The sequence below is a fragment of the Heterodontus francisci genome, chromosome 27 (genome assembly GCF_036365525.1).
Source record: "Heterodontus francisci isolate sHetFra1 chromosome 27, sHetFra1.hap1, whole genome shotgun sequence".
NCBI lineage: Eukaryota > Metazoa > Chordata > Chondrichthyes > Heterodontiformes > Heterodontidae > Heterodontus > Heterodontus francisci.
Window position 1 is genome coordinate 49210328 of NC_090397.1, and position 18274 is coordinate 49228601.

The 18274-nt window shown below is 45.2% G+C and overlaps 1 protein-coding gene across 1 annotated transcript in view; it reads right to left on the reverse strand.

Moving 5' to 3' along the window:
- LOC137385015 (lectin-like) overlaps positions 1–18274 on the reverse strand; it is a 78081-nt gene that overhangs the window by 13736 nt on the left and 46071 nt on the right. The window contains exons 4-5 of the mRNA XM_068059751.1: positions 5695–5835; positions 3418–3529 (exon numbers count right to left, since the gene is read on the reverse strand). Of these exons, the coding sequence (XP_067915852.1) occupies positions 3418–3529; positions 5695–5835 (253 nt within the window). The remainder of the gene's footprint in view (positions 1–3417; positions 3530–5694; positions 5836–18274) is intronic.

The window sequence follows — 18274 nt, forward strand, 5'->3', positions numbered from 1 at the left end:
ACAGTCTGCAGGAACTGGGAGACAGTCTGTAGGAGCTTGGAGACAGTCTGTCGGAGATTTGGCATAGTCTGTAGGAGCTGGGTGTCATTCCGCAGGAGCCGGCAGACAGTCTGTAGGAGCTGGGAGACAGTCTGTAGGAGCTGGGAGTCAGTCTATAGGAGCTCGGAGACCGTCTGAAGGAGCTGGGTGACAGTCTGAAGGAGCTGGGTGACAGTCTGCAGGAACTGGGAGACCGTCTGAAGGAGCTGGGTGACAGTCTGCAGGAACTGGGAGACAGTCTGTAGGAGCTTGGAGACAGTCTGTCGGAGATTTGGCATAGTCTGTAGGAGCTGGGAGTCAGTCTATAGGAGCTGGGAGACCGTCTGTAGGAGCTGGGAGACAGTCTGTATGAGCTGGGAGACAGTTTGTAGGAGCTGGGTGACAGTGTGTAGGGTGTTGGAGACAGTCTGTAGGAGCTGGGTGTCATTCCGCAGGAGCCGGTAGACAGTCTGTAGGAGCTGGGAGTCAGTCTATAGGAGCTCAGAGACCGTCTGTCGGAGCTGCGAGACAGTCTGCAGGAGCTTGGAGACAGTCTGTAGGAGCTTGGAGTCAGTCTGCAGGAGCTGGGTGTCAGCCTGTAGGAGGTGGGTAGTCAGTCTGTAGGAGCTGGGTATTCAGTCTGTAGGAGGTGGGAGACTGTCTGTAGGAGCTGGGTGTCAGTCTGTAGGAGCTGGGTAGTCAGTCTGTAGGAGGTGGGAGGCAGTCTGTAGGAGCTGGGAGTCAGTCTGTAGAAGCTGGGAGTCAGTCTGTAGAAGCTGGGAGTCAGTCTGTAGGATCTCGGTATCAGTCTGTATGAGCTGGGAGTCTGTCTGCAGGAGCTGGGAGTCAATCTCTAGGAGCTGGGGGTCAGTCTGTAGGGAGTCAGTCTGCAGGAGCTTGGAGAAAGTCTTTTGCAGCTGGGAGTTAGCATGTAGGAAGTCAGTCTCAGAGCTGGGAGTCAGTTTGTTGGAGCTGGGAGGCAGTCTGTAGGAGCTTGGAGACAGTCAGCAGGAGCTGGGAGACAGTCTGCAGGAGCTGGGAGACAGTCTGTAGGAGCCATGTGCCAGTCTATAGGAGCTGGGAGACAGTCTGAAGGAGCTGGGTGACAGTCTGCAGGAACTGGGAGACAGTCTGCAGGAGCTTGCAGACAGTCTGTAGGAGATTTGAGACAGTCTGTAGGAGCTGGGAGTCAGTCTCGGAGCTCGGAGACCGTCTGTAGGAGCTGGGAGACAGTCTGTATGAGCTGGGAGACAGTCTGTAGTAGCTGGGGGACAGTATGTAGGAGGTTGGAGACAGTCTGTAGGAGCTGGGTAACAGTCTGTAGGAGCTGGGAGACAGTCTGTATGAGCTGGGAGACAGTCTGTAGTAGCTGGGGGACAGTATGTAGGAGGTTGGAGACAGTCTGTAGGAGCTGGGTGTCATTCCGCAGGAACCGGGAGACAGTCTGTTGGAGCTGGGAGACAGTTTGTAGGGAGTCTGTCTGCAGGAGCTGGGAGTCAGTCTGTCGGGAGTCTGTCTGCAGGAGCTTGGAGAAAGTCTTTTGCAGCTGGGAGTCCATCTGCAGGAGCTGGGAGACAGTTTGTATGAGCTTGGAGAAAGTCTGCAGGAGCTGGGAAACAGTCTGTCGGAGCCTGGAGACAGTCTGCAGGAGCTCGGAGACAGTTTGTAGGAGCTGGGAGTCAGTCTGCAGGAGCTGTGAGACTGTCTGTAGGAGCAGGGAGGCAGTCTGTAGGAGCTGAGAGACAGTCTGTTGAAGCTTGGAGAAAGTCTGTCGGAGCTGGGAGACAGTCTGCAGGAGCTGGGAGACAGTCTGTAGGAGCTGGGAGTCAGTCTGTGGGAGCCGGGAGACAGTCTGTAGGAGCTGGGATTCAGTCTGTTGGAGCTGGGAGACAGACTGTAGGAGCTTGGAGACAGTCTGAAGCACCTGGGAGGCAGTCTGTAGGAGCTGTGAGCCTGTTTGTAGCTGCTGGGAGATAGTCTGCAGTCGCTGGGAGACAGTCTGTAGCTGCTGGGAGACAGTCTGTAGGAACTGGGAGTCAGTCTGTAGGAGCTGGGAAACAGTCTGTAGGAGCTGGGAGACAGTCTGAAGCAGCTTGGTCGCAGTCTGCAGGAACTGGGAGACAGTCTGCAGGAACTGGGAGACAGTCTGCAGGAGCTTGGTGAGAGTCTGTAGGAGATTTGAGACAGTCTACAGAAGCTGGGAGTTAGTCTGTAGGGAGTCAGTCTGTTCGAGCTTGGAGAGAGTCTGTATGAGCTGGGAGTCTGTCTGTTCGAGCTGGGAGACACTCTAAAGGAGCTGGGAGTCAGTCTGTAGGGAGTCAGTCTGTAGGAGCTGGTAGACAGTCTGCAGGAGTTGGGAGACAGTCTATAGGAGCTGGGAGTTAGTCTGGAGGGAGTCAGTCTGCAGGAGCTTGGAGACAGTCTGTAGGAGCTGGGAGTCCGTCTGCAGGAGCCTGGAGACAGTCTGAAGGAGCTGGGAGACAGTCTGTAGGAGCCTGGAGACAGTCTGCAGGAGCCGACTAGTAGGCGGGGAATTCTGTGGCGAGTAACTCACCTCCTGACTCCCCAAAGCCTCTCTACCAGCTACAAGGCAAGAGTCAGGAGTGTGATGGAATACTCTCCACTTGCCTGAATGGGTGCAACTCCAACAACACTCAAGAAGCTCGATACCATCCAGGACAGAACAGCCTGCTTGATTGGCAACGCATCCACCACCTTCAACATTCACTCCCTCCACCACCACAGTGGCAGCAGTGTGTACCATCACCAACAGGCACTGCAGCAAATCACCAAGACTCCTTTGACAGCACCTTCCAAATCAATGACCTCACCACCTCGAAGGACAGCGGCAGCAGATGCATGGGAACACCACCACCTGCAAGTTCCCCTCCAAGCCACACAACATCCTGACTTGGAACTATTTTGCTGCTCCTTCACTGTCACTGGGTCAAAACTCCCTTCCTAACAGCATTGTGGGTGTACCTACCCCACATGGACTGCAGCGGTTCAAGAAAGCAGCTCACCACCACCTTCGCACGGGCAATTGGGGATGGTCAATAAATGCTGGCCTAGTCAGTGACGCCCACATCCCATGAAAGATCTAAAAACGGTTGGGACACGGTCAACACTAATGTAGGGTTGGCAGTCCTTTAAGTATTTCACCAACAACTGCCATGGCGTCAGCTGATGTCACCTCCGCTGGCTCACTTCCCGCCTCTACACTGTGAGTGGGCAGCCCACACGCCTCCCCAGTGTTCAATGGCCGGCACGGGAAGATTGTTTGCAGCCAGCTGCTCAACGCCCGAACGGAAGCAGCACTTAGGACGGCCCTGATATCGGGACCTGCAGTCTCGCCACAAAATTCTGCCGACTGTTTCTGTCACACGTGGGTCAACTAACCATGATTAGTACGAACACAGTCTTCGTTTCTTCCAGCACCATTATTGGGTTCTCCTAAATACCAGTTACTGAAATCCACTGAAGATCCATCAGTCGAAAACCAAGTCCCTTCCTGTGGGATAGAATGAACATCATCATTTAAAAATGGGTGTTTCGGTTACAATAAACTATTGGTGATGTCACAAACGTGAGCTGAACAGTTAAAGAGCCTTATAACGAAAAACATTTTAAATAACTGTTATCTAACATGGCAGGACAGCTGGGTCCTGTCGCATCCAAATTCTGTGTCATGTGGGAACTCCTGAACACTTGGTCTCTCCAAGAAAACCACATATGCAGGAAGTGCCACTAACTGCTCGAGCTCGGAGTTTCTGAGCTTCGAGGCGACTGGTGTCATTTCAGTTCACACAGGAAGCTGATAGTCTTGTGGATTGCACGTTTCAGGAGGTAATCATGCCACAGAGTTCAGGAGTAGAGGGAATGGGTGACCACCAGGCAGACTAGGAGGAATTAGGTTTAAAATAGTTCTGGAAATTGACAAAGAAAAATCAAAGATGAAACATAAATTGTTAAAAGGGTAGTTAAAGGAATGACAGGGCCAACTAGAGACAAAAAGGAATTTCTCGTAGTGACAGAGGGCATGACTAAGGTATTGAATGACTTCTTTGCATTTGTCTTTGCAAAAGAAGAGGATGAAGTTAATGTTGGTGGAGAGGTGAGGGAGTAGGGATAGAGGATAGGGTAAAAATAGATAGAAAGGAGGTGCTAATCGGGTTGTCATCACTCAAAGTTAACAAGGCACCCAGTTCAAAAGAGATGCATCTAGGTTTGCTGAGGGAAGATAGGAAGGAGAGAGATAGTCGAAACTCTGGCCATAATCTTTCAATCATCCTTGGATAATGGAGTGATGCCAGAGGTCTGGAAGATTGCAAATGTTACATCCCTGTTCAAACAGGAAGAGAAGAATAAACCTGGTAACTACAGGTCAATGTCAGTTGTGGGAAAACTACTACAGACCATTGTCAAGGGCATAATTAATACTCACTTGGAGAAACATGGGTTAATAAGGAACATCCAACATGGATTTGTTAGAGGCAAATCACGTCTGACTAACCTGATTGAATTATTTGATGAAGTAACAGAGAGGGTTGATGAAGGTAGTGCAGTGGATGTTTTACATGTGAACTTTCAAAAGGCAGTAAAGTACGTCATAACAGACTTACTTGGAAAATAGATGCACATGGTATTAAAGGAACAATGGTCGTAGCTTGGGTATCTAATTTGCAAAGGGGTAGGATGCAGAGAGCTATGATGAACTGACGTTCTTTTGGCTGGATAGAAATGTTCAGAGCTAATTATTTGGGCCAATATTTTTGTTGAATATAAATGGCCTGATTTGGGAATGGGGAGTACAATTTCAATGTTTGCAGTTGTCACAAAACAAGGCAATATTGTAAATACAGAGCATGATCAGAGCAGACTTCAGAAGGACATAGTTTGGTGAAGCAGCGTATTCTGAGGGATTGCAAAAACCGAGGGACCTGGAGGTGTATCTTCACAAATCCTTGAATATGACAGGGCAAGTTGATAAATGGTTAAGAAATTATATGAGATATTTGGCCTTGTAAATGGGATATTGAATATAAAAGCAAGAAAGCCATGTTTAACCTTTACAAATCTTTGGTTAGGCCTTGGCTGAAGGATTCTGTACAATTCTGGGCACCAAACGTTAGGAAGAATGTCAAGTCCCTGGTGAGGGTACAGAGGAGATTTACCAGGAATGTAGGAGCTTGTTTTGTGTTGCAATTACATGGAGTGATTGGAAAAGCTGGGATTTTTCTCCTCAGAGCAGAGAAGATTAAGGAGAGACCTGATAGAAGTATTAAAAATTATGGGAAGTTTTGATAGAGCAAGTGGGGAAAATCTGTTTCCTCTGGTAAGTAAATAGTTAACCAGAGGTCAAAGAGGTAAAATAATTGGCAAAAGAAGCAAAGGGAAACTGAGGAGAAATTTCTTATGAGGAGAAATGCCTTCACACATGGATTGTTAAGATCTGGATTCTACCTGAAAGGCTGATGGAAACTGATTCCACAGGAACTTTCAAAATTGGACATGCACTTGAAGAGGGCTAATTTACTGGGTTATGGGGAAAAACTGGGGTATGGGACTAAACTGGACAGCTCTTTCAAAGAGCCAGCACAGACATCATTGGCTAAATGGCCTCCTTATGTTCTAGATGATTCTATCATTCTATTCTAACAACTCAGACAACGTTACCTTGAACATGTCATTCACACCAATCCAAGTCGGAGGATCTAATGCATCTGTTGCATGTATAACTTGTCCGATAAACTGGTTCTGTACTTTTGAATGTATCGAGGCAAGATGGCCACCTGGAGCCAGAGCATGGCAGTAAATCTTCAAATAAAAATAAAAACAGACCATTTGTTGTTCATCCTGTGTATTATGTTTAATGTTGAAACATTCTGTTCTTTTGTTAAAGGTGCACAACCTCCTGTTATATGTTGATTGGCCCTGCAATGAATTGACTCCAAACTTCACTGTGGATTAAGTGAATAGTGAAACACTGACACTGAAACAATCTCATTGTGGCTCCAATGGCTTCAACCCACCAGACTGAAGTTTCAGCAGCTTCTGAGCATCAGCTGACACTGGGCTGGGCTTGTGGTCGAATGTTCTGGGGGGTATATTGGAATTGTTTCCTGTTCCTCCCAACCTTTATCCATACAGCTGCTGTCAATACAGATGTTGACAGTCACTGAAGTGCATGTCACTGTAAAGTGACCACACCCACACTAACAGATTTATCACAGTATTTTGAATTTTAGATTTGAGCAAAGGAGGACCAAGAAACTGATAAAGAAAGAGAAAACAGAATGTGAAAGTTCACTAGTGAGAAACATAAAAACACACTGCAAAAGCTTCTATAGGTATATAAAATGGAAAAGATTAGCAAAGACAAATGTCAGCCCATTACAGGCAGAGACAGGGGAATCATGGGGAATAAGGAAATGGCAGAGAAACTCAACCAATACTTTGTGTCTGTCTTCATCAAGAAAGATAGAAAAACCTCCCTGCAATACTAAAGAACCAAGGGACCAGTGAGAATGAGGAACTGAAAGAAATTAGTATTCGTAAAAAAGTATTACTGGAGAAATTAATGGGACTAAAAGTTGAAAAGTCCCCAGGACCTGATGATTGACATCCCAGAGTGTTGATAGAGAGGCTGCAGAGATAGTGGATGCATTGGTGATCATCTTCCAAAATTCTATAGATTCTGGAACAGTTCCTGAAGATTGGAAGGTAGCAAAGGGCGGCACAGTGGCGCAGTGGTTAGCACCGCAGCCTCACAGCTCTCGGGACCCGGGTTCGATTCCGGGTACTGCCTGTGTGGAGTTTGCAAGTTCTCCCTGTGTCTGCGTGGGTTTTCTCCGGGTGCTCCGGTTTCCTCCCACAAGCCAAAAGACTTGCAGGTTGATAGGTAAATTGGCCATTATAAATTGTCACTAGTATAGGTAGGTGGTAGGGAAATATAGGGACAGGTGGGGATGTTTGGTAGGAATATGGGATTAGTGTAGGATTAGTATAGATGGGTGGTTGATGTTCGGCACAGACTCGGTGGGCAAGTTTCGGGAAACTTGGATAACACGGGATATTGTGAGCCGAGTCAAAAAGAAAAAGGAAGCATTTGTAAGGGCTGGAAGGCTAGGAACAGATGAAGCACTTGAGGAATATAAAGACAGTGGGAAGGAACTTAAGCAAGGAATTAGGAGGGCTAAAAGGGGTAATGAAAAGTCATTGGCAAGCAGGATTAAGGAAAATCCCAAGGCTTTTTATACATATATAAAGAGAAAGAGGGTAACCAGGGAAAGGGTTGGCCCACTCAAGGACAGAGATGGGAATCTATGTGTGGAGCCAGAGGAAATGGGCGAGGTGCTAAATAAGTACTTTGCATCAGTATTCACCAAAGAGAAGGAATTGGTGGATGATGAGCCGAGGGAAGGGAGTGCAGATAGTCTCAGTCATCTCATTATCAAAAAGGAGAAGGAGTTGGGTGTCTTGCAAAGCATTAAGGTAGATAAGTCCCCAGGGCCTGATGGGATCTACCCTAGAATACTGAGGGAGGCAAGGGCAGAAATTGCTGGGGCCTTGATAGAAATCTTTGCATCCTCATTGGCTACAGGTGAGGTCCCAGAGGACTGGAGAATAGCCAATGTTGTGCCTTTGTTTAAGAAGGGTGGCAAGGATAATCCAGGAAATTATAGGCCGGTGAGCCTTATGTCAGTGGTAGGGAAACTATTAGAGAGGATTCTTCAGGACGTGATTTACTCCCATTTGGAAACCAACGAACTTATTAGCAAGAGGCAGCATGGTTTTGTGAAGGGGAGGTCGTGTCTCACTAATTTGACAAGGTCCCGCATGGCGGACTGGTACAAAAGGTGAAGTCACACGGGATCAGAGGTGAGCTGGCAAGATGGATACAGAACTGGCTCGGTCATAGAAGACAGAGGGTATCAGTGGATGGGTGTTTTTCTGAATGGAGGGATGTGACTAGTGGTGTTCCGCAGGGATCAGTGCTGGGACCTTTGCTGTTTGTAGTATATATAAATGATTTGGAGGAAAATGTAGCTGGTCTGATTAGTAAGTTTGCGGACGATACAAAGGTTGGTGGAGTTACGGATAATGATGAGGATTTTCAGAGGATACAGCAGGATATAGATCGGTTGGAGACTTAGGCCGAGAAATTGCAGATGGAGTTTAATCGGGACAAATGTGAGGTAATGCATTTTGGAAGGTCTAATGCAGGTGGGAGGTATACAGTAAATGGCAGAACCCTTAGGACTATTGACAGGCAGAGAGATCTGGGTGTACAGGTCCACAGGTCACTGAAAGTGGCAATGCAGGTGGATAAGGTAGTCAAGAAGGCATACGGCATGCTTGCCTTCATCGGATCGGGGCATGGAGTATAAAAATTGGCAAGTCATGTTGCAGCTGTACAGAACCTTAGTTAGGCCACACTTAGAATATTCTGGTCGCCACACTACCAGAAGGACGTGGAGGCTTTGGAGAGGGTACAGAGGAGGTTTACCAGGATGTTGCCTGGTCTGGAGGGCATTAGCTATGAGGAGAGGTTGGAAAAACTCAGATTGATTTCACTGGAACGACGGAGGTGGAGGGGCGACATGATCGAGGTTGACAAAGTTATGAGCAGCATGGACACAGTGGATAGTCAGAAGCTTTTTCCCAGGGTGGAAGAGTCAGTTACTAAGGGACATAGGTTTAAGGTGCGAGGGAAAAGTTTAGAGGGGATGTGCGAGGCAAGTTTTTTACACAGAGGGTGGTGAGTGCCCGGAACTTGCTGCCAGGGGAGGTGGTGGAAGCAGATACGATAGCAACGTTTAAGAGACATCTTGACAAATATATATGAATAGGAAGGGAATAGAGGGATATGGGCCCGGAAGTGCAGAAGGTGTTAGTTTAGGCAGGCATCAAGATCGGCGCAGGCTTGGAGGGCCGAATGGCCTGTTCCTGTGCTGTACTGTTCTTTGTTCTTTGTTCTTTGAAGCATACAAAATTCTTACAGGGCTCGACAAGGTTGATACAGGAAGGATGTTTCCCTTAGATAGGGGTCCCGAGCTTGGGGACACAGTCTCAAAATAAGGGATAGGCTATTTAGGACTGAGATGAGGAGGAATTTCTTCACTCAGAGGCTGGTGAATGTATGGAATTCTCTACCCCAGAGGGCTGTGGAGGGTCAGCCATTGAGTATGTGCAAGACAGAAATGAGATATTAAAGATATCAAGGGATAGGGGGGTGGTGCAGGAAAATAGTGTTAAGGTAGAAGTTCAGCCATCTAATTGAATGGTGGAGCAGGCTCGAGGGGCCGAATGGGCTACTCCTGCTTCTATTTCCTATGTTCCTGTAATGACAGACCACTGCTAATATTTATATGTGTTTATATTCAGTTTAATTTAATTTAGATACAGTTGTTACCTGGAGATCATGTGGCTCTGTGTCAGGAACACAGTGAACAAGTTGATGCTGCGGGAGGTGAAATGTTACGCAATAATCTGCTCTGTTTAGATCTGGTATGTGTAAATAATGAATGAACACTGCGGTTGACTGCAGATTAAAAGGGGATGTGAAAACTGGAAGGTAATTGTGATGGGTAACTTCAATCACTGATATCTGGTTCCACTGTGCACTGACAACACCCAGATCTACCTCATCACCCTCTCTGTCGACCCCTCCTTTGCCTCTGTTTTGTCACACTGTTTGTCCAACATCCAGTTCTGGATGTGTAGGAATGTTTTCCAATTAAATATTGAGCAGCCATCAAATTCGTTTCCCGCAACAAACTCCGTTCCTTAGCAAGCGTCTCCACCTCTCACCCAGCATTGTCTGAGTCTGAACCAGACTGTTCATAACCTTGCTGTCCAATTTGACCCTGAACTGAACTTCTGACCTCAGATCATCTCCATTTACAAGACTGTCTATTTCCATCTGTGTAACATTGCCCAAGGCTGCCCCGCCTCCACTCATCAGCTGCTGAAATCCACACTCACGCCTTTGTTATCTCGACACTCAATTATTGCAATGATCACCTGTATAATCAGGACATGGTGTACATTAAAGGAAAATAAAGACTTACATTTATACAGTGTCTTTCATGACCACAGGACATCCCAAATTGGTTAACAGCCAATTCAGTACATTTTGGAGTGTAGTCACTGTTATAATGTAGCAAAAGCAGCAGCCAATTTACACGCTGCAAGTACCCATATCCAACAGTGTGATAATGACCAATGAATCCCTGTTTATGATGCTGATTGAAGGCTAAATATTGCCCAGGACACCAGGGATAACTCACCTGCTCTTCTTCAAAATAGTGCTATGGGAGCTTTTACATCCATCTGAGGGCAGATGAGGCCTCGCTTTAACGTCTCATGCAAGAAGACAACTTATCTGACAGTGCAGCACTCCCTCAGTGTCACCCAGAATTTTTTCTTGCTCAAATCCTGGAATGGGACTTGAACCCAGAACCTTCAGACTCAGAGGCAAAAGTGCGAGCAACTTGTAGGATAAGGGTCCAAAGGGTTAATGTGAAAGAGTATCAAGAATACCTTGATGATGATGTAAGAGATCACATGTGAGAGTCACACAGATTGGTGTGAAGTGTAAATAGTTATAATGCAATAAAAGTTAATTCAGACTAAAGAATCTCTCTAGCTCGATTAACTAAGGTGACAAAGGACTGAACAAACATATATGGTGATCAGCGGTGAGATGGAGAACAGCAGACGTTCTTACCATCCCACACCCAGGAGAAGAATTTAAAGCAAGTGATTAAAAAGGTCTGACCTGGGAAAAAAGCACCAACAAACAGCAGAACATGAGAGGAGGCTGTGGTAGAGCTACAGACACAGAGAGTCGGGGAATCAGCGGTAGAAATTCAGTCCAGCAATCGCAGACTTGAGTCGGAGAACAAAGCAATGTTCCAGGATGTGGTGAGCGACCCTGAAAGAGGCGAGAAAACTTTGTCCATAAAAGCATTAGACAGCAGCACTGGGAAAAGTCTGTAGTGAGGGCTGATCCGAGATCGACACCATTACACATGGTGTCCGGAGCGACAGAAATAAAAAGCAAGCAATGAGGCTGCAAATACTCGATTCTCCACGAGAAGGGAGTTAAAGGAATATAATAGTAATGCTATAAAATGGAGCTTAGTACAAGGAGAAAATTAATCCTTAGTCTAGCAGTGAGATTTCTAAGGCTAAAACATTTGCCATTGCGGGAATTACTGTGGAGCTGGAAAAACGTGGGAAAATTCTGATTCTGGAGGGAAAAACTCAAAAGAGAAAGTAGAATAAATTGAAACAATGCAGCTTAAATTTCAGTTCCAGAAAGTTTAGGACAAATGGACGTCCAAATTGAATCCAAAATTTGTTGCTCTGGAGAAAAAGATGTCTCAAATATAAAATTGCATCTAAGTTAGAAAGCCTGTTAGAAGTAGAGCAAAGTGAATACACTATTGTATTCTGTTGGGGCTATAGCAGATCATTGCCAGACAAGGTCTTAATGAGGGATCTGCCAAATTGAACAAAGTTTTAAAAGTGTTTGATTTTTATTTCAACTTGCCGATCAATAAGATTTTAGAAAGAGCAACAAAGGGGTCCAGAAACCGAATGAAACAATCGATGCTTTTATCAATGTCCTTTACAGGCTAGCTGAAGGATTTGACTATGGAGACCTTAAAGCAGAATTAATAAGAGACTGCATTGTTGTGGGTATTGCTGATGTGTCCCTATCAGATTTATTGCAGTTGAAAGAAGATAAAGCTATTCAGCTGGTGAGACAAGCTGAGGTCCGAAAGAACAACAGAGCAATCCTGTGAGATGAAGACAGGCCTCAGGAAACCTCCAGCAACTGGTCAGTTCCTTCACCAGAGGACTGAAAAAGAGACACCAGGAGAAGAGGTACACTGAGGGGGAAAGTGAAAGATGCCAATAAACTCTGCCAGCAATGTGGCACCAAAAGTACCCACAGGAACAATGTCCTGCAAATAGAGCAGAGAGCTTTAATTGTAGAAAATTAGGGCATTTTGGTAAATGTGCCAAAATAACATCTCGACTACATCAAGTTCTAAAGAAAAAGCATTTAAGAATAGATTGATTAACAGAGTTAAACAACCTCCTGCAGCAGACCAATCGATACATTTTCTTGGCGACATCAATGATCTGAATCAGACATTTTGAACTGCAGACATAGATGTCAACAAACATATCACTAATTTCAAACTCGACACGTGAGCAAGTGTAACGGTCTGATCAGACAAAGAGCTGTGGCTTCCCACACACTTTCTGCAACAAACAGAAACTCAGTTACATGGTCCAGGAGGGTTGAACTTGAACAAAAGGGAAAGTTACAAATAACAACTCAGTACATCGGAAAGCAGATATTAGAAACATTGAACGTTTTAAGAAATTAGGAGTTCTCACTCTTTAACCAGAAGACTTTTTATTGACCTTCAACTCACAGAGAAAGTAGAAGAAATTAAACAATAAGAATCCAGGAGTCACTTGCAAGAGGAATTCCAGAAATTGTTCAATGGTCTAGGGAAACGGAAGACCGAAGATAGTATTACTTTGCGAAAAGATGCTCAACAGTTTGTCTCTTCACGCCCAGGAAGATTCCACACCCACTAATGAAGCAAGTCCAACATCAACTAGAAGACATGTCCAGGATAGGAGTCATTTCTCCTGTTACTGAACCTACAGAGAGATGTTCAGGAATAGTTCCAGTTCCTAAACCTAACGGTGATCTTCCCATTTGTGTAGACATAACTCAACTTAATAACACTGTGGCACGAGAAGTCCATCCGATGTCCTCAGTGGATGAAAATTTGGCAAAGTTATCCAGAAGTACTGTCTTCACGAAACTTGACATGAATAGTGGTTTTTGGCAAGTTCCATTGGATAAGAAATCAAGGTTATTGACAATTTTCATTACACTGTTTGGAAGATTTTGTTTTAACTGTCTTCCATTTGGTATCATGTCAGCACTGGAAATCTTCCAGAGAACTATGTCAAATATTATAAAGGGCCTTGAAGGTGTAATATGCCATATGGATGACATCTTAATTCATTGAAGAAGATTACCTCAGGGTTATAGCGGTTTTGAATTATCTGCGGGTATAATATTTAATGAGAAATGCGAGTTTTCAGAAATGTCCATTCATTTTTTAGGACTCATTGTCAGTCCGACAATGGCAGACCCTGAAAAGATGAGAGCCATTAGTGAAGACCCACTTCCCACTTCTGTCCATGATCTCCAACAGTTTCTTGGCATGGTCAGTCAGTTGGCAAAATTACAACCTAATTTAACCCAAGTTACTGAATCTTTGTGAGAACTGTTGAGGAAAGCTTAAACATAGTGCTGGGATGCACATCAGAAACAAGCATTTCAGTGGATCAAGGAGATGCTGATTTTGCTGGATGTTTTAGCGCATGGTAACCCTTCACTTCCCACTACAGTCACAGCCAATGCCCTGACCACAGTGATAGGGGCAGTCCTTTTCCAAGAACAGCCCAATGGAAATCAAAGACCGGATCATTACAAGTCACGAGCACTGTCTGACACTGAGATGAGGTACACATGATAGAGAAGGAAGCTCTCGCAGTCACTTGGGCTTGTGAGAAGTTTTCAAACTACATTATCAGCTTAATGTTTTTCATCATGACAGACCACAAATCCCTAGTTTCCTTACTCGATGAAAAGGAACTCATTAGGATGCCACTGCCGATCCACAGATTGCAGGTGAAGCTCATGAGGTTCATGTATGAAACAGTATATGTACAGGGCAAGCAACAAACCATAGCAGGTGCATTGTCTCAAGTGACGGTCGACCATCCTACTCAACAGGATGTTAACTTTATTAACAAAATTGAATCATATTCACAGGTCACTGCATCACAATGGCCGGCAAGTTCAAACAGACTCCAACAAATTCAACAGGTGCAGATGCAAGATGAAGAATGCATCGATGTTCACCAATATTGCGAGTAATATTGCGACAACAGAGTCCCAAGGGGAAGAGGATGAAAAACTCCTTTGAATACAGAAAACACTTTCCCATCGTGGATGATTTGCTGATATATTTAGTTTAGTTTTAGTTTAGTTTAGAGATACAGCACTGAAACAGGCCCTTCGGCCCACCGAGTCTGTGCCGACTATCAACCACCCATTTATACTAATCCTACACTAATCCCATATTCCTACCACATCCCCACCTGTCCCGATATTTCCCTACCACCTACCTATACTCGTGGCAATTTATAATGGCCAATTTACCTACCAACCTGCAAGTCTTTTGTTTGTGGGAGGAAACCGGAGCACCCGGAGAAAACCCACGCAGACACAGGGAGAACTTGCAAACTCCACACAGGCAGTACCCGGAATTGAACCCGGGTCGCTGGAGCCGTGAGGCTGCAGTGCTAACCACTGATTCCAGAGTCACTCCAAGTAGATATCTTGTAGAAAATACACCAGGGTCATATGGACATAAGTAAATGTAGAGCACGGGCTCAGGCATCCGAGTAGTGGCCAAGAATCTCGAAGGATCTCAATGAACTGATTTTGAATTGTGACGTATGTGCAGTTCACAGATAGGATCAGAGAGAACCTCGCATTTCCACCCAATTCCCAACTCGGCAGCTGGCGAGGGATCTAATATAAAAGCAAAATATTGCAGATGCTGGAAATCTGCAATAAAAACAAAAAGTGCAAGAAATACTTAGCAGGTCTGGCAGCATCTGTGGAGAGAGAAGCAGAATTAATGTTTCAGGTCAGTGACCTTTCCAGTTCTGATGAAAGGTCACTGACCTGAAATGTTAACTCTGTTTCTCACTCCACAGATGCTGCCAGACCTGCTGAGTATTTCCAGCACTTTTTGTTATTATGGTGATGGATCGATTCTTCTTCGATGGAAAATCCTATCTAATTGTAGTCAATTACTTTTCAAGATGGATTGAGGTTAAACAGATATACAGAAAAACAACTGAAGCAGTTATAAACATTTTTACACAAAACTTTCACAACACATGGTATATCTGTTCAAATAGTATCTGATAATGGACCACAATTTGCAAATGATTACTTCACACACATTGTGGAAAAATGTGGATATGTACATCTAGCAAGTTCCTCAAGGTATCAACAGTCTAATGGAGAAGCTGAGTGAGAAGTCAGGACTGTTGAAGCAATGTTAAAGAAAAATCAAAATTTCCAACTCGCACTTCTGACCTACAGAACTACTCCACAGTTATGTGGATTAGCACAATCCAAAGTTCTAATGGGAAGAAAACTTTGAATGCAACTTCCAATCCTACCCAAGAATTTACTTTTGAGTATTACAAAGCAAGGATTATCAGAATACAAGACAACGAAGAGTCTTACTGAAAGAAACAAACTCATAATTATAACAAGACATATCATACCAGAAACCTACTGAAGTTGTCAGAAGGGCAAAAGTTATGGGTATGAGACAAAAACAGAGACGGAGTAATTCTCAAGAAAGAGGAATATCAACTGTGATCTTATTTACTAAGAACTTCAGAAGGAATTGTTACGAGGATATTTTATGTATTAAAAACTTAGGATTCTGCGTTTTTAAAAACTGAGAAAGGATTTCAGTGAACATTGAGACACCTGCAAATAGTTGAACTTTATGGATGTTTTGAAAGGAAGTCCAACAAAAGCTGAACTGGTAAGCAATGTCTGGAATGCAGGTAATTTCAAGGAAATCAGCAGGGGGTTGACCTCAGAGCTACCCTCTGTTATGCCAAAGAGAATTTATGACTGGGCCTGTGACCTGTTTCAGGAAGGTTTTGGTTTCAGTTTGGAACTTTTAAAAGCCAGTGAGTTTGGACAAAAAAGCAGGCATTTGAAATTTGATTTTGACCTGCATGGAGATCCGAAGACGATGCAGAAAAATTATTATCTCTCTGTAAAGGAATCCTGAATTTCTTGAGAAGAAACCCTGGATCCCAAATGTGGCAGATTCCTATTGCCTCCTTGCTCTGAAGAATCCCTGCATCAAATGTAGTTCACGTTGCCTCCTGTGTTTGAAGAAATCCTGAAATTTTAAGAAACCTTGGAAGACCTGTGGCTACACCCCCTGATGGAATATATTATATGAAGTCTTCTACTGCTGAATTTCTTGGAACGCCTGCCCATCACAGACTGTTCATCAACCTCGCCTGGAAAGACTTTGAGTGGCATCCAGATATTCGACTTTAGGACACCTCGTCAAACTGAAGAACTTCCTTCCAGATCATGACAATCTAAGTTTCTTTGATTCCTTTCATTCCTATGAAACAGCTGCCAACAAAAATCCTTTTTTTTTGGATGTATGTGTGTGAGTGCATGAGGGCTAGGGAAAATAAGGAGCTTTAATATCTCAATTCGTATATAGATTTACTTCATTATTGGTTAAGACTTGGTTTTATAATGAACAGTTACATTTTGTTGTTGATTGAAGAAACCTGGTTGGTGTGCTTTATCTGGGGACAAATAGAATATCTAATTGGCTGTTTTGGTAGGTGGGAAAATTTTTGATACGTTGTGACCTGTGGAGAAGTGGGACCGAATTAACAGTGCACTCCTCCCACCTTGGTCATAACAGTACTATAAAAAGAAATAGAAGAAATTGCATTCCTATTCAGCAAAGACGCTTATCAGTCCTACATTTGGGCGAATCAGATGTTGAACCTGAAATTTAGAAATTTAGGAGAGGTGTCGTCGGGCATTTTCTCGCATTTATTTAGTCGTTTTGGAGATTTCAGTCTGCTTCATTTTTATTAGACAGAGGTTGCTCTGCCGTTGTAAGTTGCTCTGAAAACATTTCCATTGTCTGGGGCACTGCATGTGCTCCAGTGCCTGTTGTAAATTGCTCGGAAAACATTTTCATTGTCTGGGGAATGCATCTCAGCGCTGATCTTCCACAATAGTGTCCTGGATTGGGAGCGCTCCTATTACACATTCCTGCAGGGAGCCTCTTTCAAGCGCATCACTGAGGCACCAGCAAATCTACAATCATTTTACACAGGATTCACCAGACATGCTGTGAAGATGATGCATCAGGATCATAGCCACATTCAGCGCGTACATGTCAAGCAGCAGGATGAAGGCACAGTGACTGTGATTTCTGGTGCCAAACAGTACACACTGCAGATACATGATGGCCAGGCTACCTGCAGCTGCAACTTCTCCATTCAGACTTTGTTGCCCTGCAAACATGCTATTGTTGTGCAGCGGCATCTGGGTCTGCCTTTGGAGAGGCTTGCCCCCAATTGTCGCTGGCGTGCATCTCAGACACCGACGACGACAGGCATGGCTGCTGCCATTGTGATTACAGAGGAACAGCCAAGGCCCCTCAGCTACAACTAAAAATACCGCTGGCTTTCAGATCAATGGTACCAGCTACAACAGGCCGTTCTGCAGAGTGGAAAGGCATCATTCAAGCGGAAACTGGACTGGCTGCAGCGACAGACTCTCCGCTGGCAGCAAGGATTGGCTGATGAGATGGAGCCAATTAATTTGCCCAACAATTGCCTGGAGGCACCTTCGGATGGAGGTGGCCACGCGCTGGACATCAGTCGCGTGCCACAATCCATGGATCCTGAGCGATTCACCCTCTGGCCTAATGATCTGATGGACCAGACAAACGCCTGCCTGTTCAAAGCTTCACTTCCCCTACCTGCGGTACCCTCTCCTTGCTGTTCAGATACACAGATACCTGCTCCTGCACCCATCAGAGCAGTACACATGGACACACAGCCATCTGTTCCCGCATCCATCAGAGCAGTGCACATGGACACACAGCCACCTGTTCCTGCACAGATCCGAGCAGTGCACATGGACACACAGCCACCTGTTCCTGCACCCATCACAGCAGTGCACATGGACACACAGCCACCTGTTCCTGCACCCATCACAGCAGTGCAAATGGACACACAGCCACCTGTTCCTGCACCCATCCGAGCAGTGCACGTGGACACACAGCCACCTGTTCCTGTACCCATCTGAGCAGTGCACATGGACACACAGCCACCTGTTCCTGCACCCATCAGAGCAGTGCACATGAACACACAGCCACATGTTCCTGCACCCATCAGAGCAGTGCACGTGGACACACAGCCACCTGTTCCTGCACCCATCTGAGCAGTGCACATGGACACACAGCCACCTGTTCCTGCACCCATCAGAGCAGTGCACGTGGACACACAGCCACCTGTTCCTGCACCCATCAGAGCAGTGCACGTGGACACACAGCCA